Source organism: Rhincodon typus, chromosome 45, assembly GCF_021869965.1.
Source record: "Rhincodon typus isolate 14 chromosome 45, sRhiTyp1.1, whole genome shotgun sequence".
NCBI lineage: Eukaryota > Metazoa > Chordata > Chondrichthyes > Orectolobiformes > Rhincodontidae > Rhincodon > Rhincodon typus.
This window is the reverse complement of record NC_063376.1, coordinates 10,151,304-10,178,663: the sequence shown is the minus strand read 5'-3', so window position 1 is coordinate 10,178,663 and position 27,360 is coordinate 10,151,304. Positions and strand designations below refer to the sequence as shown.

General features: G+C 43.9%; 1 protein-coding gene across 8 annotated transcripts in view; it reads right to left on the bottom strand.

The window, feature by feature from the left end:
* Window positions 1-25,087, bottom strand: part of LOC109936948 (arf-GAP domain and FG repeat-containing protein 1-like) — a 75,140-nt gene extending 50,053 nt beyond the window's left edge. For all 8 annotated transcript variants that reach the window (XM_048620093.1, XM_048620097.1, XM_048620099.1 and 5 more), the window contains exons 1-3: window positions 24,994-25,087; window positions 3,214-3,329; window positions 1,670-1,820 (exon numbers count right to left, since the gene is read on the bottom strand). In XM_048620093.1, the coding sequence (XP_048476050.1) occupies window positions 1,670-1,820; window positions 3,214-3,329; window positions 24,994-25,047 (321 nt within the window). In that variant the 5' untranslated portion in view covers window positions 25,048-25,087. The remainder of the gene's footprint in view (window positions 1-1,669; window positions 1,821-3,213; window positions 3,330-24,993) is intronic.
* Window positions 25,088-27,360: the final 2,273 nt, after the last annotated feature.

Here is a 27,360-nt window from a genome sequence, read left to right as displayed (position 1 = left end):
AACACTAGTCGATTTCAATGGAATGCTCTCTACACTGTTTCATTAAAATATTTCACCTTCAAAAATTTGAAAAGAATTTAAAGCTGCTTCATAAGATAGTGCAATGATTAATAACATCTTCATTCCTTCTCCGCCCAGGCACTGCCAAACAATTTTAAACAGCTACAGCTCAAGACCTCTCGCACTGACAGCACACCTGCGCTCCAATCTTTCAAAAAAACAGTCCTCATTTCTGCAAGTGCTGGAATTACACAGTGCAGCTATTGGCAACTGAAGAGAAAAGATGTGTTAATGTTTAAACAAGCTAGTGGGGAGCAAAATTTAACTCCCTTTTTAGGGAACAAGAGCAGTGCTCCGATGGTGCAGCAAACTGCAGTTTGAACTTCCAACTACAATTTGGTGGCCTACAGCCGTGGTGAACTTTATGGTGAATAGTTGCTGCCACATCCAGTCCTACAATGGGAATTGAGAAGGAACAAAAAGGAAGTTGCATTTCTAGAGTACCTTTCAGCACCTCAGGATGCCTGGAAGCAGTTCACAGCTAATGGCAGCAATTCCAGTTGCCAATTTGCACACAGGAAGATCTCAAAGAATGAGATAATGACCAGAGATGGTTGAATATGGGCTAAATATTAGTCCACGGTACTGAAATGAACATCTGTGCTTTCCTTCCAGTAATGGCCATGGGATCTAAGCAGCCAGCCGACAGGGCCTTTATTCAAATGTTTCACCTGAATGACAGCACCTCCAGCAGGGTAGCACTCCAACTGTACTGCAGAATCATCATGGTTTATCGGTCTGAGGTCCGAGTTGGGCTTGAATCTACCACCTTCTGACTCAAAACCTAGTGTGTTACTCACTGAGCTCATGGCTGTTTATATTAAGCTGGATGTTCCTGTCCACACTTTCTCAATTCCTGAAGTATGGTGAGAGGGACGAAGGACAGCAAAACTGTAGTGCTGATTCATATAAAGCAGGACGTACCACACAAACTACAGTGCTGGCCAAGTTCACCAACCCGGGGCATCATTTACAGATGCTATAATTGACACTGCTGCAAACAGTGAGAATAGGATTGTGATGAGCTGTGATGCCTTTACAGTCAAATAGCCAGCTGACCTTTACATTTATATGTCTAGAATACCCATATATCAAGGAGCTAGAGGGCTGCCAGAGGACAAGGAATGGATTTCCAGCAAGGTGACTGCATTTTGGAAGAATGGGAAAGCTCTTTTAAAATTGTCATCTTTGTTTTCAAATTCTTCTGTGCTCTCATTCACCACCACTCTCCCTCCTTCAGCCTCAACACCCCGCCCCATCTTTGTGCCCTCTTTCAGCTCTACATTCTTCCCATTCTCCAAGATCTCTGCGTTACCCCCAGTTCCAGCCACTTGAGCATTCCTTGATTCCCATCACTCCATCATTTGTAGCAGTGCCTTCAGCTGCCTGGACCCGGAGCTCTGGAATTCCCTCCCTAAATGGCTTCAACTCTCTCTCCACCTCAGACAAACCAAGCCTTCTGTCACCTGTCCTTAACATCTTTCTCGGTGGCTTGGGGTCAAATTTGATTTGATTTGGAGTGCCTTAGTTCATTACAGGCTCTTTATAAATGCAGACATCTACTGTTTTCTGAACTGGGAAACATGCAGCATTCCCATTGCCTTGTTACCTGCCCAGCACTTTTTGAGATGTTCAGGGCTGGAGTTGAATCTCCCATAAGGGTCTTCAGCGGTTTGACGTCGGGTGTGCTACTTCTGCTGCTAAGCGATGTTGTAGCTGATGTGGCAGCAGATACTTTTACCCGCTCTGGAGGAACATACCTGCAAGAAAAGACCACATCAATTAAGTTCAACAAGAACAGCATGTCTGCCTTGAAACTGCAACATACTACCCTTACAATGTCACAGTCCATTTCACATGTTCCACTGACTATTCAGTCAGCAATTCCAAATTTGTCACATCACTTTTTTCAAAATAATTACAAATTGGTAGACAACAGGACTCATGCAAGCAGGACATGCGATCCCTGTCGATATCATGCTAGATCACACTACACCCTCTACTTCACTATACTGCATGTAATCAAGTATTAAACTTGCCAGACTTGCAACCAAGCCTCCCCACATGGGGAGGAATCCATGCCAGTTTCTGCTTCTAATTCCCATTCTTCATACAGTGACTGTCACTGGCAAGTCAACACTAGTATAAACGGTAGGGCACGGAATCGGACTTGCTTGTGATAATCACTGTTGTCAAATAATAATTGGAACTTGCACGAAGTTGGCCACAGTACTAGAAACCTCACAGGACTCCATATTTCTGTGCAAAACACATTGTGGGAAACATTTTTTTTTTTAAAAACTTCATTCATGGGATGTTGAAGGCTAGATCAGCATTTACCGCTTATTCCTAATTTCCCAGGTGGCAGTTAAGAGTCAACACATTGCTGTGGGTCTGGAGTCATGTGTAGGCCCAGACCAGGTAAGGACATCGAGTACAATTAAGACTGAGATAGATAGGTTCTTGATTATCAAGCGGATCAAGGGTTACGGGGAGAAAGCAGGAGAATGGGGTTGAGGAACTTATCAGCCATGATTGACTGGCGGAGCAGACTCGGTGGGCCAAATGGCCTAATTTCTGCTCCTATGTCTTATGACAATAGATTTTGTTCTCTAAAGTGAATCATAGGGGTTTTTACAACAGTTGACAGTGCCTACATTGTCATCATTAGACTTGATTTCTATTCCAGAATTTTAACAAATTCAAATTTCACTATCTGCTATGGGGGATTCAAACTCATGATCTCAGAACATTAGTCTGGAGTTGCAGATTACTAATTAGCCACATGACCACTGCCTCCTCAGGGATAGATATTAATGTGGAGGGTGTTGTGGATATATGGTTGAGATGCATTTCCTCGTGCTACTTAATACACACAACTTATGTAACCTGTTACTAAATTACACAGGAGCAAGAAGATTGGCCCAAAGGTGTTAGTAGCTGGAGTTACCCAAATGGGCCTCAGTAGACCAAAAGATCATAACACCATAAGATGTAGGAGCAGAAGTAAGCCATTCAGCCCATCAAGTTTCACTCTGCCATCCAATGAGATCATCACTGATCTGATAAGCTTCAATTCTAATTTCCTGCCTTAGCCCCATAATCCTTCATCCTCAATCCACAACAGAAACAATATGACACATGATAACTCACCACCTCTTTTTCTCATATTTATCCTGTAGGAACTCCTTGATTTTTTGTGGATCCCTGTAATCTGGGATAACTGATGATCGGGAATCAAACAGGCCCAGCCAAATCTGCCTACACACCTGCATAGGAATAAAAGGACAACAACAAAGTTATAGACACAGGTGGGTACACATGTGCACATCTGTACATCATCTTGGGTTGCAGCTCATCGTTTTCTAGTGACTCAAGATGAAAAGTGTATGCGGTTCTACCATGATGCCAAAGTTAAATTATTTGTCAGGACTCAAGTGAAAAGAACAGTCTCTTTATGAAAACTGAAAAAGAGAGCGCCGGTCTGGTGTCCCTTAGATCAGTGGGACTGGGGAGGGGCTGGTGGGTAAGACATCAACATCCTCTGCAGTCAACTGAATATTTGCAAAGTGCAGCTGCTGTTGTAAAGTTGAAAGCACAGTGAGTGATTTACGCACAGCAAGATACTATGAATAACAATGCACCGATGACCTGGTAGTAGTTAAGGGATAAACACTGGGTCCAGCCAAGCAGGGAAAGGCCTACATCACTGTGAAAGTAATGGATCAACAGGATTCTAGAACGAAGATGCCATTATTTTGTGGCAGTGTTTTCCAGCAGCAGTCACAAAATGGATTGGACCTGGAGCAAGAGGGGCAATGAAAAATGAGAAAATAACTCCAGAGATGATGCTGGTTGGGCAAGAGTGTTTAGATGAAGACTGCTGAACCGGTGTATAAAGCATACAGCATATACTGTGGTAGGGGGGTACAGACAGCACATAGCACTCACCTCACCTCTGCAACATATCACAAAGGGCAGGATAAACTGTACCAACACTGTACCCAAGACGCAGACAGTACTATTGGCAAACATTCAGAGGTGACGTTCCAGTCACATCTAAGGAGTGTAAATCTTTCATCTATAACTTTCCAAGGTCTCCATGCTCCTCAAATTTTGTCCATATCAACACAGGTTTCGTTCATTCCACTAGTGGCCATGCCTTCGGTTTCTGCACTCTAAGCTCTGGAACTCCTTCCCTAAACACCCATCTCCTCTCTTTCAAGGCTTCTTAAAAGCTACCACATTGTCTAATCTACCAATGTCAGGTTTTCCTCAATAAGTGTTCCTTTGAAGTACCTTGAGAGGATTTACTTTGTTATTTTTTATTTAATCATTCACAGATGCGGGCGCTGAAGTCTGAGGCCAGGGTTTATTCTTCATCCCTAATCACCCTGAGGTGGAGGAGAAGAGCTGGCTTCTGAAACTGCTGTAATCCTTGGAAGGCGAGGACATCCACAGCGCTGTTAGGGAGGGATTGCTGGGATTGTAATGCAACACCACTGAAGGAATTGTAATATATTTCCATGTCAGGGTGGATGCGCAGCTTGGAAGGGAATTTGCTAAAGAAGCTACATAATCACAAGTGATTGGCTACAGCGATTAATACCAGCCCTTCAGAAGTTAACTCAAGGCTCCAAAGCAGACACGGTCTGAAAGAATTTCTATACAAAGTGGTTGCTTTTGGAAAAAATAACATGGAAGATTTTGAATGTAGTTTCCCTCCAAAGGCCCAACAGCAAGGTTTCTCACTCATGAGGGGCCACTAAGAATTCACTGCTCATCTTTGTGATGAAATCAAGGTGAAAGCCAAGTGCAGACCATCTGTGAGAATGGAGGTTATAAAAAGATGGCCCCGGAAATTAGAAAGTGCTTTCAACTGGTGCCAATCATTACTTTTAACCATTATTGATTTTGGGAATGAGGGAATGTTTCAACTTCCTGAGATGAAGCAGTTGGAGCTAGAAGTGGAGCAGAGAGTGGGTTCCAGTGTCACTAGTCAACATCCAGGGGAGTAAGTCAGAAAAACACAAGACTTTTCATCGAGCAGCAAGTTTGACTGGGTAGCATTCATTACACCTTCAGGAGTAAATGGTTAATGAACAATTATACTTTAACACAAATCAGTACTGCTCTGCTGAGTTTTATTGTGGTTTAGTCCGATCATATGTTTAAGGATGTTTGATGATTAACTCCTCACTAGCATGCCCCTTAGTTCTGGATTCACACGCAAGACAAAACGGGTCTTTCCCACATCCATTTTGTCAAAATCATTCTGGATCTTATACCCTTCAATCAAGTCATTCCTCACTGTTCTAAACTCCAGTGGATACAAGCCCAGTCTGTCCAATTATTCCTCATAAGACAACCCACTCCAGATATCAATCTAGGAAACTTCCTGGGTCACATCAAAGGCATCTACATCCTTCCTTTAAAAAAAAACCAAAACTGCACATAGTATTCAATGAGGTCTCACCAATGAGATGTATAACTGAAGTACAACATCCTCACTTTGATGTTGCATTCCTCTTAGAGTAAAGGATTCTTTCACCTTCTTGATCACATACTGTACCCAAATAATATTCTTTTATGACTCATGCACTTGAACACCTGGAACCCTTTCCATCTTAGAATTTTGCTGTTGTTCTCCAATCAAGTAATACTCCGCTCTTTTTATTCTTCCTGTCAAAGTGACATTTTCACATTTTTCCACATTATACTCCATCTGCCAGCATTTTGCTAATTCACTGAATTTATCTATATCTGCCCGAAACCTTAGGTCCTCTGCACAACATGTTTAACTTTGTAGCATTTGCAAATTTAGCCAATGTGCCTTCACTCCTGTCATTTAAGTCAATGATTCAGGTCTCAGTATTTTAAAACTCCTACAGATACCAAATCACAGCTTTTGGGGGAAGGGTTCCAAATCTTCAGCACTCCACTGATGTGTTTCTTGACATCAGTGCTGTACAGCCGAGATCATGTTTTAAGTTCTGATGGCTGCACTCATGCTGCTGCTGTTAAAACATAGTCTATATTAACCCTACTAAATGCCTTATATTCAACAACTCACGCAAATGATTTGTTAAACCTGAAAAACCAAACACACATAATCAGACAGTGTCATAGAGATGGACAGCACGGAAACAGACCCTTCGGTGCAACTCGTGCATGTTAATCAGATATCCTAAATTAATCTAGTCCCATTGGCCAGCAACTCTTATTCATATACACATCCAGATGCCTTTTAAATGTTGTCACTGTACCAGCCTCCACCACTTCCTCTATCAGCTCATTCCACACACGCACCACCCTCTGCGTGAAAAAGTTGCCCCTTAGGACCCTCTTAAACCTTTCCCCTCACTTTAAATCTATGCCCTTTAGTTTTGGACTCGCCCACCCCAGGGAAAAGACCTTGTCTATTCACGCCTCATGATTTTATAAACTTTTGTAAGGTCACTCCTCAGCCTCCAACGCTCCAGCGAAAACAGCCCCAGCATATTCAGCCTCTCCTTATAGCTCAAACCCAGCAACATCCTTGTAAATCTTTTCTGAACGCTTTCAAATTTCACAACATCCTTCCTATAGCAAGGAGATCAGAATTGCACGCAGTATTCCAATAGTGACCTAACCAATGTCCTGTACAGCCGCAGCATGACCTCCCAATTTCTGTACTCAATGTACTGACCAATAAAGGCAAGGATACCAAACGCCATCTTCATTATCCTATCTACCTGTGACTCCACTTTCAAGGAACTATGAATCTACACTCCAAGGCCTCTTTGGTCAGCAACACTCCCCAGGACCTTACCATTAAGTGTGTAAGTCCTGCCTTTGTTTGTTTTACCAAATTGCAATATCTCACATTTATCTAAATTTAACTCCATCTGCCACTCTTCAGCCCATTAACTCATTGATCAAAATCTCTGTTGTAATCTTAGATGACCTTCTTTGCAGTCCACAACACCTCCAATTTTGGTCTTATCTGCGAACTTTTCACATCCAAATAATTTACATAAATGACAAAAAGCAGCGGACGCAGCACCAACCCTGGTGGCTGGTCACAGGCCTTCAGGCTGAAAAGCAACCCCTCCACCACCACCATCGTCTCCTACCTTTGAGCCAGTTCTGTATCCAAATAACTAGTTCATAGAACGATCATAGAATCCCTACAGTAGAAACAGGCCCTTCGGCCCAACAAGTCCACACCGACCCTCAGAGAATCCTACCCAGACCCATCCCCCATAACCCACTTAATCTACACTTCCCTGAACACTATGAACAATTTAGCATGGCCAATCCACCTAACCTGCACATCTTTGGACTGTGGGAGGAAACCAGAGTACACGGAGGAAACCCACACAGACACGGAGAATGTGCAAACTCCACACAGACAGACTTCCATGGAATTGGACCCGGGTCCCTGGCGCTGAGAGGCAGCAGTGCTAACCACGGAGCCACTGTGCCGCGCCAAATACAACAGTCATTTACTCCCTGCTCTCCCTGCATTCCATGTGATCTAACCTTGCTAGGCAGTCTGCCATGAGGAACCTTGTTGAATGCCTTACTGAAGTCCAAATAGATCACATCCACTGCTCTGCTCTCATCAGTACTCTTCATTACTTCTTCTAAAAAAACTCAATCAAGTTAGAGGGGCACGATTTCCCATGCACAAAGCCTTGATGACTATCCCTAATTAGTCCCCACTTTCTCAAATACACGTAAATCCTGTCCCTCAGGATTCCTTCGAACAATTTGTCCACGTATGTCAGGCTCACCAGTCTGTAGTTCCTTGGCTTTTCCTTACGACCTTTCTTAAATAGTGGCACCCTATTAGCCAACCTCCAGTTCTCCGGCACTCACCTGTGGCTACCGACGATACAAATATCTCAGCAAGGAGCCCAACAATCACTTCCCTAGCTTCCCACAGAGTTCTAGCGTACACCTGATCACATCTGTGGAGTTATTCACCTTTGTGTTTTAAGACGTCCAGCACCACCTCCTCTGTAACAGACATTTTTTCAAGATGTCGCTATTTATTTCCCCATGTTCTCTACCTTCCATATCCTTTTCCACAGTAAAACACTGATGCAAAATACTCGTTTAGTATCTCCCCATCTCCTGCGGTTCCACACATAGGTGGCTTTGTTGATCTTTAAGGGTCCCTATTCTCTCCCTAGTTACTCTTTTTTTAATTAAATGCATTTATAGAATCGCTTTGGATTTTCCTTAACCTTATCTTATTCAGCACTCTGGAAAGAAGTCCCTGAGTAGAATCAGTACAGGAAGTGTTTGATGCAGGCCCACTCAACCCTCAGCACCAGCCCAGAAACGCTTTATTCATTCAGCTCATCAGTCTTGTAACAACACTCACCCTTCCCCATCGACATCTGGAGCAATATAGGAGTGTAGTGGTAATGTTACTGGATTACTAATCCAGTGACTCCGGCTAAGGTTCTGGGGACATGGGTTTGAATCCACCCCCATGGCAGAAGGTGAAACTTGAATTCAGTAAAAAGCCATTCATAATTGACAAAGTAACTGCTGCCCATTGTTGGAAAAACCTCAGAAGGTCCACTAATGCCCTCTAGGGAAGAAAATCTCCTGTTCTTAACTGGTCCTGCCCACATGACTCCAGACGCACTGCAATGTTGTTGATTCTCAACTGGATATTAATAAATACCAGCCTAGCCAGCAGAAACTCCTCCTTCACACATACATACCTGCACTCTTTCTGTGAAAGCATATAAAAATTGCAAAGCCTGCCAGGTAGTCTCACTATCTAAAATCATGATTTAATCAGACCTGCTTTTCACAGATTGAAAATGTTGTTATTTTGAAAAAGAACACAAAATTCAAACACAATCAGGAAAGACTGAAGGGGCTGGAGCTCATAAGAGGTGGCATGGGGCCATTAGGATGGCAATATTGTTTTGACCGGATTTCCATTTTAAAATAGCGCAGAAGGTTCAACAGGGTGGATGCAAGATGTTTCCACTTATGGGTTTGACCAGAACTCAGGGTCATCAATCTCAGACAGTACCACATAAATCCCATAGGGAATTCAGGAGAAAGGCCTTCACCCAGAAAGTTGGGGGAGGGGGAAATGTGGGACTCACTCCCATAGAGAATGGACAAGGGGAAAAGTATCAATACATTGAAGGGGAGAACTAGACAGAAGCACAATGAAGAAAGGAATAGGAGAATATGTTCATTGGGAGAAATGACGAGGTGAATAGGAGGAATTTGTGCATGGCAGAAACACCAGCACGGAACAGACAGGCCGAGTGGCTGTGTTAGAGACAGTATCTAATCCAATACAAAAGTTCCCACTGTGACAATAAACAGTGCACAGGAATGAAATGACAGTCAGAGCGCATTTCCTCAGGATAAGGAGGTTATTATTATCCTTGCTGTTCTGAGGATACTGGTTCTTGCCACAGTCCTGTGCATTAGGTGTTAGCAGGTGGATGGGGGTTTTGTGCAGTGATTCAGATTCGACAATCTAGTGCTGCTGTTTGAAAGCTGACCAAATAAAAACACTCAAATTATGAGGCAACATCAGTTAAAGACAGACACGCATTTAGAGAGCTTTTCAACATCACCGGATGCCCCAAAGCACTTGACAGCTAACAAAGTGCTTCTTGAAATGCAGCTCTGTAGTAACGAAAGCAGCTACTTCCGCACAGAGAGGGTATTGAACTAATTAGAGAGGGGAGGGTTTAGGAGAGGGGAACTGTTGACTTACAAAGCTAGAGGATATGGCAGCACTTCAGGGCAGCGATTTGGATAATAACATCTAAAGTAAGACTGGAAAGTACAGAGTGTACAAACATAGAGAACAGCAATAAATTGGGTCAAAGGAGAAAAATGGTAAAAAGGCAAAATGAATGGTTCTTTACTTGAATACACATAGTATTTGTGACAAAATAAAATGAACTAACTGCACAAACGCAGGTAAATGGATATGATCTTATAGGAATTAGAGAGACATGGTCACAAGAGAATCAAAGCTAGAAACTAAAATATTTAGGGGTATTTGGCTTTTCGAAAGGACAGACAGAATGGGAAAGGTGGTGGGGAAGCTTTGTTCATGTAGGAAGAAACAAACAATCTTGGATCAGAAGATGTAGAATCCAAATGGATGAAGGTAAGAAATACTAAGACAACAACACTAGTGGGAGTAGTGTATCAATCCTCCCTGGCACGGATAAATCAGGCAAAAAGGAGGGCATGTAAAAAAGGCAGCACATTAATCGTGGGTGACTTTGATCTACATGTAGATTGGGATAGTCAAAGGTAGTTCCGAAGAAGAATTGATGGAGTGTATTAAAGACAGTTTCCTAGAATAGGAAATGCAGACGGTAGTGGTGGAAGGGTGTTTTTCAGACTGGAGGTCAGTGACTAGTGATGTTCCACAGGGATCCGTACTGGGACCTCTGATGTTTGTAATATATTTATATATACACACATATATGTGTGTATGTATATATCTAATGACTTGGATGAAAATGTAGATGGGTGGATTAGTAAGTTTTCAAACAATACAAAGATCAGTGGGGTTGTGGATCGTGTGGAAGGTTGTCAAAGGATACAGCGGGGTATAGATCAGTTGGAGGCATGGGCAAAAAAATGACAGATGGAGTTTAATCCGGATAAGTCTAAGGTGCCGCACTTTGGGCAATCAAATGTTAAGGAAAAGTATGGTTAATGGTAGGACCCTGAGCAGCATTGTTGTACAGACGGATCTTGGGGTTCAAGTCCATAGCTCCCTGAAACTGGCCCGCAGGTAGATAGGGTGGTAAAGAAGGCAAATGGCATGCTTGCCTTTATTGGTTAGGGAATTGAGTACAAGAGACAAGATGTCAAGTTGCAGCTTTATAAGACTTTGGTTAGGCCACACTTTAGGTATTGTGTTCAATTCTGTTAGCCATATTACAGGAAGGATCTGGAGGCTTTGGAGGGGGTGAAGAAGAGGTTTACCAGGATGCTGCCTGGATTAGAGCAAATGAGCTGTAAGGAAGGGCTAGAAAAATTAGGGTGATTTTTTTGTGGAATGGCAGAGACTGAGGGGAGACTTGATAGAAGTCTATAAAACTATGAGATGCATAGATAGGGTTGACAGTCAGAATCTCTTTCCCAGAATTGAAATATCTAAGACTAGGGGGCAGGCATTTAAGGTGAGAGGGGATAGTTCAAAGGAGTTGTGAGGGACAATTTTTTTTTAAAACACACAGAGTGGTAGGAGTCTGGAACGTGCTGCCAGGGGTGGTGGAGTAGGGAGAAATGACAGGGGCATTTAAGAGATTTTTAGATAAGCACATGAATATGCAAAGAATGGAGGGATTATGAACCAAGGGCAGGCAGAAGGGATTAGTGTAGTTTGGCATCATGTTCGGTACAACATCGTGGGCCCTAGGGTCCGTTCCTGTGCTGCATTGTTCTATGTTCTAATATGCTGTGGATCCAACCAGGGATCAAGCTGTTTTGGATCTGATGATGGGTAATAAATATTGTTGGAGTTAAAGATCCCCTTGGAAACAGTGATCATAAAATGGCAGAATTTAGCATTCTGTTGGAGGGGGAGAAATGGGTGCGGCAGAAACAGCTATGCAAGGTATGTAAAAACCGTTAAGAACTGTGGATGCTGTAAATCAGAAAAACAGAAGTTGCTGGAAAAGATCAGGTGTGCCTGCATCTGTGAAGAGAAATCAGAATTAACGTTTCAGGTCCAGTGACCCTTGCTCAAGGTTTGTGTCAGGGCCAGAAGAAGTTGGAGGTATAGGGAGAAGTGAAAGGGATGGAGAAAGTTGCAAAGATAAGGAGGTGTGAGGCCACATGGGATTTGAAAGGCTTCTGTAAAAATAATCATTACAGGTTTTGTTCTTAATTGCATAGAAATTTTCCTTTTTCTAATTCCCTGACTTTCCCTGCCCCCGCCAACTTCTCTTAGCCAAAGCAGTGTATACAGTGGGTCATGTTGCACGTAGGTGCCATAGTGGAGTCTCCTTCTCCAGCACTGACCTCTGTCCGGGATCCCCCAAAGTAAGAAGACATGTGATTTTATGAAAGCCAAATCTGGTATTAAAACTAATCACACAGAGTGAACTTAGAAGTGTGCAATCAGGCCCGTTCCCTCAAAGACCCTTTCAGCTCTGTAGTCTGGTGGCTGCTGATAAAACATGCTGCTTCTCTTAACATTAGAAGAGACTGACATGAAGGAATGGGCTTCTCTTTATCACCTTCTCTTTATAAACACTAGGGTCATGAGGCCCTGAAGTGTGACAGACAGTTCTCAAATTAGACAAGAAATGATTTTATCTTGGTTTATCCGAGAGTCAGTGAACCCCTCAATCTGAAAACCAGGGCTCATCTGCAGGTTACTTAAATCAATAGTCCCATTGAGACGGTTGTCTGCTGGGATTTGCAGCGTAAAGTCCATGTTTACAGTACAAACAAGTCCACAAATGTTTACACAGTGTCTAGATAGACACAGCAGTGGACGTTTATTTGACTGAACTGCACAAGGTCATTTGGAAGTTCCCAAATATTTGCATACGGGATCAGGTTCTCAGGTTATCTTGATGTTGTCACCATATCTCTAAGGACCACAGAAACCACAAGACCGCACTGTGATTTCCGATGCAGTTGAGACCCTGTTATTGGACAAAGCACCATGTTGTGATAGAGAGGCTGGGGGTCCTCGCTACACGTCACTAAGTTCCCAGTGGTAAGACTGTGGCTGCAAGAGCCAGTCAGATGTTAAGAATCCTGCAGCAAGTAACTTACCTCCTGACACCCCAAAGCCTGTCCATCATCTACAAGGCACAAGTCAGAACTGTAATGGAATACTTCCACCTTGCCTGGATGAGTGCAGCTCCAACAATATTCAAGAAACTCAACATCATTCAGGACAAAGCAGCCTGCTTGATTGACAACTCAACTACCACCTTCATGGTGTACTCCCTCCATCACTGACACTTCGTAACAGCAAGTAGGTACCATCTACAAGATGCAACTCATCAAGCCTTCTGTGACTGCACTCTCTAAACCCACAACCTTTACCACCCAAGAAGGAGAAGGCCAGCAGATACACAGGAACACAACCTGCAAGTTCCCCTCTAAATCCACACCACCCTGACTTGAAAATATGATGCTGTTTCTTCAGTGTCACGGGATCAAAATCCTGGAACTCGCTCCCTAAAGTCATTGTGGGTCACCTCAAGCACATGGATTGCAGCGGTGCAAGAAGACAACTCACCATCACCTTATCAGGGGACAATTAGGAATGGGCAATAAATGCTGGCCCACATCCCATGAATAAATAAGAAAACTTCAACATGAGTTAACAATCCAGACTGACACTCCCAGTGCTGTGCTGAGGGGGTATAGGGGAGAGGGAGTGCTAGTGGCAGAGTTGTAGGGGAGATAAGTACGATGAAGTTTGTGGGGGTTGGGAAGAACATTTAGTGGAGTAGGGTGGAAAGCACAAGGAGAAATTGGAGAAGCAAGGGGTAGGCAAGAGAAGAAGAAGTGAGAGGAGGGGTTGGAGTAGTAGGGTTTGAGGAGTTGGGAAAGGAAGGGGAGGAGATTGGGATGGTGGGGAGGTTACTAAAGAGAGGAGAAGGGAACAAGGGAGGAGGTATAGCTAGTGAAAAGGGGAGAGAAGAGGAGGAGGGGGGAGCGGAAAAGGATAAAAGATAAAAGCGAAAGAGGAAAAGAGAGGAGGAAGAGGGAAAAGGAGGGCAGGACAAAGTGCCAAAGGGAACACAAAGCATGGGGGCACAAAGAGAGAGAGAGAGAGACGGCGCAAGAAGAGAGAGAGGGGGCACGAGAGAAGCGCGAGAGAGGAGCAGAACAGACAGGGCACAGAGAGAGAGAGGTCGACAGCAAGTGGGTTGGGGGTGGTAATGCAAAGCATATGAGAGAAAAACAGGATGTCAGTGAAAGATACAGAGGAAGGAGAAGAAAGAGTGGTGGGATGTGGGTGAAGTGAGAGAGAAAAAGTAGAATGTAAAGTGCAATTCTGCACTCTGGCTGTGGCCAGGATTTCCTCCTGCTAAGTTTTCATCAGAAACTTCCTCTTTGTACAGACTACACTGCACAACTAGAAGATATGGACTCACTGTTCCCACAGAGGGTCAAGTTACAAACCATAAGACCCCAGTCTGTAATGAGTCAGCTATTCTCAGCTCTTTGCCACTGTCTAATTGCTACATGTCAACCATGACTCAGGCAGTCACCTTCAAGACAGAAGGTAATATGTTAAAAACTTGTGACAGACAGCTGAGCATAAAACACAGTGTGATGTTCCTGTCTGAGATGCTGTCATTCAAAGGAGATCGAAGTGAGATCAAAGTCCCACCTGTCCCCTAGTGTGGTATTCGAAGACCCCAATGGCACCAACCTGAGCAAAAGCAGAGGAGCTCTGAGGCAGCCAACACTCTCTAGACCTACGTGAGCTGACTGGAGAAAGTAGTGGCACCAATGAGAACTCCACCTCAGGGAGCCAGAAAACATGAAAGAATCAAACAATTCATGTTCCAAAAAAAAAACATACTTTTGACACACCACTGGCCAGATAGGCTGGGAATTTTTTCACTGGAGCATAGGAGATTAAGGGTGACCTTATAGAGGTTTATAAAATCATGAGGGGCACAGATAAGATGAATAGCAAAAGTCTTTTTCCTAGTGCAGGGGAGTTCAAAACTAGAGTACATAAGTTTAAGGTGAGAGGAGAAAGAGTTAAAAGGGACCTAAGGGGCAACTTTTCACACTAAGGGTGGCGTATTTATGGAATGAACTGTGGACGAAATGGTAGATGCAGGTACAGTTACAACATTTGGACAAGTACACGAATAGGAACGGTTTAGAGGGATATGGGCCAAACGCAAGAACCTGGTTGGCATGGATGAGTTCCATCAAAGTGTCTGTTTCTGTGCTGTATGACTGATTCTATTCATGCTCTGGGGGGAGCCATCAGAAGGCAGCAAATGTTTCAAATAGAACAATTTATCCCTATACATGAAGCCATTCACCAACCCAGTCAAATATTACCCTTTAAAACAACCAGCAACTCAAGTCACAATCACTCAGATGCAGCAGGGGGCCAACTCTCTGTACAACAAACCAGTCAGTGCCATTCTCCACTGCTCTCTCTCCATAGCCCATGTAGGTTATCTGCTGCAAGTGTCTGTCCAATTTCCTTTTGAAACTGTTCATCATTTCAACTTACAGCCTCCAGCAAGTTCCTGGTCATTTTCACTCAACTCAGGAAAAAAAAACATTCTTCCTCCTCACTCCCTCACCTCAGTATCTCTGTCCCTGTTAAACCTGTTTCCCTATGTAATTGCAGTGAATGGGTGCAGCTTTTCTTCAATTAAACAAAAAAAACTACAAATGCTGGAGATCTAAAACAAAAATAGAAATTACTGGAGAAACTCAGCAGGTCTGGCAGCATCTGTGGGGAGAAAGCAGAATTAACGTCCAGTGACATTTTATCAGAATTTCGCCAGCAATTTCTGCGCTTGGTTCAGTTTTTCTTTGTTTGTCTTATCCAAACTTATCATCGTCTCATACACCTCAATCAAATCACCCTCATTCTCCTTTACTCAGAGGAGAACAAGCCCAGCTTCTTCAGCTTTGTTGCTACAACACCGTCATCCCTGGAACCATTTGGGTTGATCTCCTCCATGCCCTCTCTTGGACCTTCGCATCCCTCCTGAAGTGTGGCCAGCAGAACTGGACAGAGTACTCTAGAAATGGCTTAATTGGCATTTTATATAAAGGCTCCCGTATGACTCAGGTTTTTAATTCAAAGCTTCTACTTCCAAAGCCCCATCTGCTTTCCTACTGCACTCTTCATATGTCCCCCAACTTCAAAGACTGATGAACCTGAATCTCTAGGTCCCCTCTACAGAATGCAGCCATTAGACAGCAGCAACGATGGGCACAGATCAAGGGTGAACCAACTCTACTACCTGGATCTCAAGTTCTTTAAAGATACTGACATCTTCGTGTGTCAAGACACTCTCAAGGGGACTGTTGACTTATATCCTCAGCACAGCGAGAATAGTGTGTTTGGAAAGAATTTGGCATTAAATAAAAGCAATAGACAATCCACCTTTGGTTGGCAAATCAATGGTGGTGCCGTCGACCAGAATGCTGCCAGTGATTTTTAGCCTGAAGTTTATTTTAGTGCCTGCGCGCACATGTATTTCACTTAAAGATTGATGGAAAAACATTCCTTGATTCAGCCTGATTTTGACAGCTGACTTTAATAAAGCATTTTGTTTTCAAAAATGAATGAAGGGAGGGAGTGATGCATTTATGAAACACCTTACACATCCTCAGTTGACCAGAACCACATCACAGCCAGCGAAGCGATTCTGAAGCACAGTCACTGCTGTACATGAGGCTGGTACAGAGTAAAGGGAGTTGCTGACATGGCTGCTTTCTGCCAAGCTGAAAGGTCGAGTGTCAATACTCTGTTGCAAAGTAGTGAATAATGCAGTAGGAGACAGTGCATATTGTTGCAGGATGTTGATGTGGGAAGGAACAAATTAAAATTCAGGCACTGTTGAACAAATCAGGTGCTCACTAGTTGAGTGAAGAAAGTCAGGCTGTCAAAAGACACAAACAGAAATTTCTGGAAAAACTCAACAGGTCTGGCAGTATCTGTGGAGAGAAAGCAGTGTCAACACTTCAGGTTCAGTCACCCTTCTCCAGAACTGATTGTATGGATCAGCTGAGTTGCTGAGTTTTTCCAGCAATTTCCATTTTTGTTTCTTATTTCCAGCATCTACAGTTCTTTGTTTTTTTTTGTTTGGTCAAAAGATGCGTTTATCGAGTCACTACATAAATGCAGCTTGCGGCAAATCATTGGCCAAGTTTTGAGTCAGATATGACTCTTCTTCAGAACAGTTCTGAACAGTCAAAAACTATGCTTCTCTCTCCACAGATGTTTCCAGATTGGTGGAGTTTCTCCAGCGATCCATGTTCCAGAATTCCAGCATCCACAGTATTTTGCTTTTATGGTCTTCAAGTAGGGTGATGGGAAAGTTGGGGTACAAACCTAAAAATAATTGCTTGTGCACAGCTAGTCTTATCACTTTGGTAAGAAATGACAAAAATCAGTTCCATATACTTTGCTGGCGACAAAGGCCAATTGCCTGAGATGTTTTAGTTCTGACAAATTAACCCCACAGTTAAATAGCCTGGAAACGCTCCTGAATCTCAGAATAGGAAGAGGCCATTCAACCCATCATGACAGAGCCAGCTTTCAGAATCAACAATTCACCTAGTGCCATTCTCATTTTCTCCCTGCACACTGTCTGTACAGAGAACAGCTGAATTCCCTTTTGAGAGTTTTGATTGAATCTGCCTCCATCACACACTTAAGTGACACATTCCAAATCCTAACCACTTGCTGCCTGAGAAAGATTTGCTTCTTGCATAGCTTTTTGCTTTTTTTTTTAAAAAACTAATTATTTCAATCTGTGCCCTCTAGGTCTTGAGCCTCTCACAAATTGGAAATTTCTCCCGATCAACTTTATGCAGACTGCATGATGATTTTGAATAGCTTGAACGAATCTTTTTTCCAAGGCAAAACTGGAAGCCAGTTACCACCCCCAAACGGAGGCAAGCAGTCAGGAGTAAAAAGGGGAAAATAAAATGACTGCTTCGGACAGATTGCCAAATTAGCCACCAGGTGAGAGCATTTGAAAGCACCCAAGGCTGCAAATCTGAGCTTTTATTCAGTCTGAAAATGGCAACGTCCATCCAAAGCTCTGCTCTCAATGTTCCATTGGATTCCATCCCATTCATGCCTCTCCCCGGTGCTGACTGACCAACACTGGCTCCCCAGTCAAGCAACTAAGTCGATTTTAAAATTCTCATTCTCATTTCTACATACAAAATGTTGCACCACCAGGCCCTACACCCCTCCCCGATCTCTGCAACCTCCTCCAGGCCCATTACTCTGTGTATCTTTGTAACCCCGAGCTCCTACATGCCCTATCTCTGAAACCCTCCTCCAGCCTCGTGACATTCTCTCCCACTGTGCCCATGCTGGCTCTCTCAGCGAGCAATTGAAGCAATCCTCACACCCACCTTTTCACTACAATCCTGCAAACCTTTCCTATTCAGGAAATAAACCAATTCCACTTTGACAGACCACAACTGAACCTGCCTCACCACACACCCAGGCGATATATTACAAATTCTGTCTGTCTCGCTTAGTGGTTAGCACTGCTGCCTCACAGCCAGGAACCCAGTTTGATTCCAGCCTCAGGCTGCATGAAGTTTGCACATTCTCCTAATGTCTGCATGTGTTTCCTCCCACAGTCCAAAGACGTGCAGGTTACGTGGATCGGCCACGTTAAATTGTCCCATAGTGTTCAGGGATATGTCAGCTAGGTGGATTAGCCATGATAAATGCTGGGTTACGGGATTAGAGTGAATCAGGGTGGAATGCTCTTTGGAAGGTCATTGCAGAATATGAGCTGAAGGGCTTCTACCTGCACTGTAGGGATTTTTTGTTAATCACCTTTGTCCTCTGGTTCTATTTGGTCTTATTACAGTCCTAGAAAGTAGAATGTGATTTTGTTTTACTGTGGCTCATGGCACTATGCAAAGGCAACTTCTTGTTTGCACTGACCGCACACCAAGTCCCATATGACCCACCCAGCAAGTATGCAAACCCTAAATTCCTTACTCCAGAAGTGGTCTATAAAAGGCATACTTCTTCAATTCTTTTCAAAAAGAACTTTCACTTGGGAGTTTATCCTTACTTCAGACTGGAATCCAGAAACAGCATAGCACAAGGGAGGCATGTGGCAATATCAAATGGAATTCTGTAAGACAGGTTTGGCAATGTGAAATATTAAACAGTGCAAGCTGTGTTTGTGCAGTGAGGCACTCTCTGTGCAGGAGGTTCAAACATTGATCTGTACAGAGGTGACTGCAGCTTTTTGGAGCTGAAGCACGTTTATTCACAGCAGAATGCACAAGACGACAGGGAGGGAAACAGCCAGGGCAGGGGAACAAGCAGGCAGGAGCTGCAAGGGTCAGATGAGAAACTCAAAGGAGAAACATTTGCAGAGATATGGGATAAGGGTAGAGGCGTTGGGGGAAGTGGAAGTGGGTTATTCTTTGGAAAGTCTTGATGGGCAGAATGGCTTCCCGCTGTGCTATACTATTCAATGCTTCTAGTGTAAGTGTTTCAGCCAAGCTGGCTTCAGTACATCCAGCACCACAGCCAAAAAAAACACTAACTGAGCAAACACCGGGCTGCTCTCCAACTCATCAGCTGAGAAAAAGGAAAAGTTAAGTCAGTCTCAAGGTGGAGCATGTCTGCCTCAAGGAAACATCAGGAGAGTAATTTCCAAGATAAGACTGGAATAGTTATTCATTCTCAGGCAGGCAAGTAGGGACATGGATGCAATCACCCAAAGCTTTACCGGTTACATCAGGCCAGACTGGTCCTGTCCAAGACAAAATCACAAACAGAAGGGACATAGAGTTGGATGGCACTGACACGAGGGAACACCCTGGCAAAGTAGGATGGATTAAGATGGTCAGTGTCAGGACAGCTGTTAAAGCAATTAAGAATCATAACAGCATAGGAAGGCCATTAAGCTGATCAGGAAGTCCCATTCCCCTCTGCTCTATCCCCATAGCCCTGCAAATTTATTTCCTTGAAGAGTCTATCCAATTTCTTTTGGAAATTACTCCTGATGCCACTGCCACCACCCTCATAAGTTAAGATGGCGGCAGGGTAAGACACTCCATTTGGAGCTCCTCTCTGCTCACCAGTTCTCTTTCTTTCTTTGTCCTTCCTTTCTTTCCCCCTCCTTCTCTCCCTCTGTAGTAATTCAATCCCCTCCCCACCCACTTTAACTACCTAAGGAGTTGGGAAGGAGCCGAGTCGTGACCGGGAACCACACATTGGGAGCTGAATGTGCGGGTTGTGTCCTGCAGCAACAGCAAATCAGGCATGGGCTGGGGGAAGGGCCGGAAAGCCCACAGTGGGACTGTGGCAGTGGAAAGGAAACTTGGAGTCTCTTAACTTTTTTTTCTTATCTTATAATAAGTTAATGTGAATAGTGCCATGCATGTACGGCAAAGGTACACACTTTCCACTGTATTTTTATATTGAATACGTGACAATAAATGATTCAATTCAATTAGTAGATTCCAAGCTTTTAAAGAGATTGAAATCATGACACATTTATAGATTTTCTTTTATGCATAGATTTTATTAACTCCCTCAGTCTTAACACTCTCATTTCACACCCAGTCTAACAGTTGCTCCTTATATTTTCTAAACAAGCTGTTATTATACTGTTTGGAGCACACATGACCTGAAGCCGGGCCTCCATGTTCAGAGATAGAAACTCAACCACTGCACCACTTGAGTCCCCATTGGCTTCTTGTATATTTGTATACCTTTTTAAAATCAACCTGATCAGGGATGTTGTCACACACCTCTGGAGCAGGTGCGACTTGAATTCAGGCCTCCATGTTCAGAGATTGAGATACTACCCATTTGCTCTCGAGGCAGGTGGAATGTAAACCTGGCTCAGAGGTAGAGATGCAACCACAAGAACCCTACAAAATGTTATTACATGCCTCTGGAATAGATAGGATTGAACATAGACCACCAAGCCAGCTGGAATAACCATGGGAAATGCAGGGTTACAGGGATAAGATAGCATGGGGGGTGCTGGTGGTCTGGACGCGATGCTCATTAGAGGGGCACTGTGGACTCCATGGGCCAAATGGCCTGCTTCCAGTGTAGGGTTCTATGAAAACATGCAGATTAGCGCTTCCTATCTCTAAGCTAAGTCAGAAGCATTGCAAAGCAAATTTAAATTTGCAAATGTTACATTAATTCTCTTGCCAGAAGACTTCCAGTTATCACTTGATCAAATACATTGGCAAGATACTCTGTTCCCCACTCCTATGAACAAAAACTCTAAGGTGACACCCACATTGCAGTTTCAAAAAACATCATCAAACCCAGAGTCAAATTGCAGCTCCACTGATCCCAGGGAATCTAAGTAGGTTCAACTCAGTACAGACATCAAGTACCATTTAATGCAGGAGGGTGGTCTGTTCTGAGACTCTGTGCCTCGGAAGAACCTGCCATAGAGGGACCAATCCCTCTGACGGAGGGAATGTCTCATGAAGACAGAGAGTGAGGTAACAGAATCTGCGTTCTCCAAGAGTTTCCAAGCACAAGAGGTGATCTCATTGAAACTATATTTCTCGTTCCTGTTCCGAATGTCCGCTGCTCCTACAATCCAGTGATGTTGCACTGAGAGGAGGAACATCCTAGAGTCAGCCATGGGTCATGCTCTCACCTCAGAGATTGTGGGGTTCATGTCCTACCCTCGGTAATTGAGCACAGAATCCAGGCCATTTCTTTCACTGCAGGAGCTCTGCACTGTTGGAAGTGCTATCTTTCAAAAGAAAGATTAAACCAAGTCCCCTTCGCTCACTCGCATTCTAAGGACTATAAGCCACCACCAGACACATGTTCCCCAGCCCTCCCTCCAAGTTGTCATGGTCCACTCCTCTTCTCTCAATATCTCCCCACACTCCCACGCACCTTCCCATGCAATCGCAGAAGGTGCAATACTTTCCTATTTATCTCTTGTCTTCACTCTTAGAATAATGTATAAACAAAGCAAGAGTGATGTGTGGAAAATCTTTTACACCCATCAAGTTTTAGGATGTGAAATACACTGCCTGGAAATGTGGTGGAGGCAATTTTAATTCAGGCATTCAAAAGGGTATTGGATGATTATTTGGATAGAAAATAATATGCAGGGAATGCAGAAAAGACAAGGTATCGGCACTCAGTGATAGAACCGGTGTAGACAAAAAGGGCTGCATAGCCTATTTCTGCATCCTAACAATTCTGTGATTCTGTATCCAATCTGGACATACCTTCCACTTGAAGCAGCAATTTACCTACACCACTCAATCTAGTCTACTGTACTTGTTACTCACAATGTGGTCTCCTCTACATTAAGGAGACTAAACACAGACTGGGTGACCACTTTGTGGAACACCTACTTCCTACCTGTACAAACGATCCAGCTGCCTGCAATTTCACATTTTGTTCCCTGGCCAATATTTCCATCTCAGGCCTGCTGCAGTGCTCCAGAGAGGCTCAACACAGGCTGGAAGAATAGTATCTAATCTTCTGCTTAAGAACCCTGCAGCCTTCAGAACTACAGAACCTAAATACCTCCTTCCATATCCTTTACCCACCTCCACACTCCAGGTCTTGCCATGACATGGGCTGCTTTCCGTGCAGCCAGCCCATTTTATCTACTCATGGACACTCTCCTCTCTCCACCCATATTTCTACAGCAATTTCTATTTTTGTTCAATGCCTGGGTATAGGCTACAGATACTTCGGATATCTAGTGTTGTGTCTGCAGAATTGCATCAAAAAAGAAATGCGGGTAATGCTAAACATCGAGGTACAGCATACTTCAAAAACCCTTGGAGGTGAGTGTTCCAATATGGGACAAATTATAGAGGGCTGTGAAGCCTGCCCATTCAGTTCTGGCCTTCCACACCTCAGTAAGAATATGCCCACCTTACAGGGGGAACAACACTGCTTCACCAGAAAGACACTAGAGCTGTGAAGACAGGTTGCATGGATTCTGCTTGTAATCCTTTCTCCACCCTGGAAAGCTGGAGAAGTGCCAGGCAGAATAGGGGCACGAAACAACAGAAAACAAAAAGTCAAAACAAACTACAAAGAATAACAGCTGATCTGAGTCACTGTCAAAGTCTCTCAACGATCACAGTTGCAGTTCTGTAAATCTCTGGTTAGTCCCCATCTGGAATTAACCTGTCCCACTCCTCAGGAGGGAGCAATTGGTGCAGCAGATTCAACAGAACGATCCCAGGGCTGAAAGGTTTGAATTCGGAGCACAGGCCGCATGAATTAGGCTTGTATTCCCTCCAGTATGGAAGATGAAGGAGCAACCGAACTGAGATGTTTAAGAGAATTTGAAGGAAATGTTACAGTTGATGCATAGAAACTGTTTCCTCAGTGGTGAGTGAGGTGGGGAGGGTTGAGGAGTGCCCAGAACACAGGTCCAAATCTCAAGTTTCAAGCAAAGACCATTCACGGATGACACGGGAAGCACTTCCTCAGAATGGGGAGGAAATTAGAACTCTCTCTCTCATTCCTCGCCTGCCATTAAGCTCAAGAATGGGGATGCTGCCTCAACTGAACATTTCAAAACTCAGACTGAAACATTTTTGCTGAGCACAGGGATTAAGGATTACAGCACGAAAGCAAGTAGATGGAGTTCAACTACATCAGCCATGGTGTAATTCTACTGCAGGCCAAACTGGAGCAGTTGAACGGTCTCCTCCCTTCTGATTGTTAATGCCTGCACTCTCACTTTGAACAAAGTGTCATGAGGTGTCAGTGTGTGTGGAACTGTACCCCACGAGTGAGCAAGAAGCATTTCTACACCTTCTCAGTGTCAACCTGCATGATGCAACTATACACGTGGACAGCTGATAAGCAGGTAACTTTTTTTTTCATTCATTCACGGAATGGGGGCATCAGTGGCTAGGCTGTCAGGGTGCCATCCAGAATTGCGCACAGGGCAGACAAGAGTCAACCACAACGCTTTGGATCTGGACACACATGAAGGCCGGACCAGTTAAAGGGTTACCCTCCCTAAAGCATATTAGTGAACCAGATGGGTTTTTCCAACAATCAGCAATGGATCACCATGAGATTTGATTTCAGATTTTATCAAATTACACTGTCTGCCATGGCAGGATTCAAACCCAGATCCCCAGAACATTACCTGGGTCTCTGAATTAACAGTCCAATGATAATTCCACTAAACCATCACCTCCCTATACATTAGGACGGCCAATGAGTGGCAGATGGAGTTTAATCTAGATAAGTGTGAGGTGCTACATTTTGGTAGGCAAAAATCAGGGCAAGACTTATACACATAATGATAAGGTCCTGGGGAGTGTTGCTGAACAGAAGGACACTGGAGTACAGGTTCATAGTTCCTTGAAAGTGGAGTCGCAGGCGGGCAGGATAGTGAAGAACACATTTGGCATTCTTGTCTTTCTTAGTCAAACCATTGAATATAGGAGTTGGGTCATGTTGCGGTTGTGCAGGACATTGGTTAGGCCACTTTTGGAATACTGCTTTCAATTCTGGTCTCCTTGCTACAGGAACTATGTTGTGAAACTTGAAAGGGTTCAGAGAGGATTTACAAGAATATTGCCATGGTTGAAGGGTTTGAGTGACACGGAGAGGCTGAATAGGCTGGGGCTATTTTCCCTGGAGCTCAGGGGGTGACGTTATAGAGGTTTATAAAATCATGAGGACTTGGATAGGGTGAATAGCCAAGGTCTTTGCCCCAGGGTAGGGGAGTCAGAAACTAGAGGGCATAGGTTTAAGGTAAGAGGAGAAAGATATAAAAGGGACCCAAGGGATAACTTTTTCACACAGAGGGTGGTGCGTGTATGGAATGAGTTGCCAGAGGAAGTGGTGGAGGCCGGTACAATTACAACATTTAGAAGGCACCTGAATGGGTATATGAATAAGGAGGGTTTGGAGGGATATGGGCTAAATGCTGGCAAATGGAACTAGATTAATTAGGAAATCTTGTCGGCACAGACAAGTTGGACCGAAGAGAGTTTGTTTCCGTGCTGCACATCTGTTATGACTACGAGTCAGCGCAGTGGCTGCTTTATCCCTTCCATTTGCAGGGAAGGCTGATCAATCCTGATTCCACTGACTGAGGAGCACTAGATAAGCTGCTGGTTAGACCTTTAGCATTTTGAAACAGCCCAGTTCTCCAGCTCCCCTTCCCACCCCACTGCCCATGCAATGTACAGCAGGCTGTCCCTAAGTTCTGAACTCACCTCATTGCCGTGCGACTGAAGGAATTCAATTTCCTGTTCAGTGAAGGTTGTCATGGAGATGGACTTCACTCGGTGAGGTGGATTGAGGCCTCGCCTGCAAACACAGGGGGAAAAGAGGGAGGAAAAGTGTCCTTTGAGGAATGTATTATGTAAGCAGTTCACAAAAGGCAAGGTCATAAAAAGCCATTTCCAAGAGTTCAGAAAATCTCTTCGACTACATTTTATAATCCATGCAATTTCTTGGAATATTTGCAAACCATTTATCAGGCATTGGGATTTATTGCTCCTGTTTACATATCAGCCAGCAGCTTTTACAGTGCTGATGAAGGCCACTCAGCCCACTGTACTGACTGCAGAACTCCAAGTACAGAGGCACTTAGGTGTTCTAGCGCACAAGTTACATGATTAAGGAGGCTGATAGAATACCACCATTTATCACAAGAGAATGTCACGAAAGCGAGGATGTCATGCTTCAATCGCACCGGGTATTGGTGAGATCACATCTCGAATACCATGTGCAGCTTCAATCTCTTTAGCTAGAGGATGTAAATAGATTAGAGGCAGTTCAGAGGAGGTTTACTAGATTGATACCTGGAATGAACGGGTTTTCTTCTGAAGAAAGGTTGGACAGACTGGGTTTGTTTCCACTGGAGTATACAGAGTGAGGGCTAACTTGATTGAAACGCAGAAGGTCATGAATGATCTTGACAAGGTGGACATGGGAAGGTGGTTTCCTCTTGTGGGTCAGTCCAAAACTTGGGGGCACTGTTTTAAAATTAAGGGTCATCATTGTCAGACAGGGAAAAAAAATGCCTCAAAAAAGGTGGTGGATGTGGATTAATTGAATATTTTTAAGGCAGAAGAGGAAAGATTCTTGTTCGACAGGAATTCAAGAGTTAGAATCACAGAATTCCTACTGTGCACAAAGAGGCCATTCGGTCCATCAAGTCTGCACCAACCCTCTAAAGAGCATTACACCCAGACCCACAACCCCCCACCATTTCTCTGTAACCCCACAGCCAATCCACCTAAACTGCATATCTTGGAATGTGGGAGGAAACCAGACCACCCTGTGGAAATTCACGCAGATACAAGGAAAACGTGCAAACTCCACACAAACAGTAACCCAAGGCTGGAATTGAACCAGGCCCTGGCGCTCTGAGGCAGCAGAGCTAACCACTGAGCCATTGTGCCGCCCATTGTTAGTCGCCCTATTTCATGCACTTCTAGTTCTCCTTCACATATCTGTTTGAAGTTAATCAGGTGAAGCCTTTGAAAAAGTGGAATTACAGTTCTGTTCACGGGGATGGGGGTGTGGTGGTGGCAAATGTTGTTTTTACAGACTCAAACATGTCCTGGAGAAAAGCCATATCAGGCTGGAGATGTGACCTCTCCAGATGCTGAGTTTTCCACCATTATTTCAGATTTCCAGCATCTGCACTGGTTTGCTTTTACGCAGCAGGTTTTCTGTGAGTCACCATGCTGCCCATTAAGTGGGGAGTAGATTGGAATGTGAATGTGAAACACTGTCATAATCTTACTGAATGGCAGAATAGACTCAAGGGGCCCAAATGGCCTATCTCTGCATCTTACTCATGCTCGTATACCCCTTTGCTGGTCCTGACAAAGAGCTGGTTATGGAGGACAGTTCCCCTCCAGACTTTTAATTTTTTCTTTTCCAAATATTCTCACATTTCAGTTTCTAAATCTGACCTTTCCAAAACAAATGGCAGATGTTACAAGTGATGCTTAGGTCAACTACGGCTCAATACACAGTGGACTTTCACCCGAGTCACACAGCTGTGGGGTTTTGTCCCAATCCACAGACTCGAGCACAAAGAGTCTTCGCTGACAATACCAGTTCCAGTAGCGAGGGGAACCTTCAATGATGGGATTCTTCAGCTCCGATGTTAAAGCGAGGGCCCCTAACATCCTGCCAGCTGGTTGTAAACATCCCAGATTATTATACTGAAGCTTGCTGTACACAGGATAGCTGTTGCATTTAGAACCGCAGAAAGGTGACAGCACAAGAGGAAGCCATTCAGATCACTGCGTCTGTATTTCCTTCGTCACAACCTACACTCGACAGTTCAAAGAGTACATCAATGGCTGTGGAAAAACTCAGACGACCAACGTTGCAAATGGAGGTACTAAAATGCAAGTCGGTCTTTCTGAAGGACAAAGGAAGGGTAAAACATGCCCAACTTAGCCAAAAGTCTAACGAAGTACTTAACAGGATGACAGCGAGAGCAATGACCACAAACCACAGATTTTCTTTATACAGCCCGTTCTAACTATCATATTTCTCAAGCACTGCAAAATGCTTCCCCATAGTGCTTTAAAATGTAGACAAATACTGGGCAAATG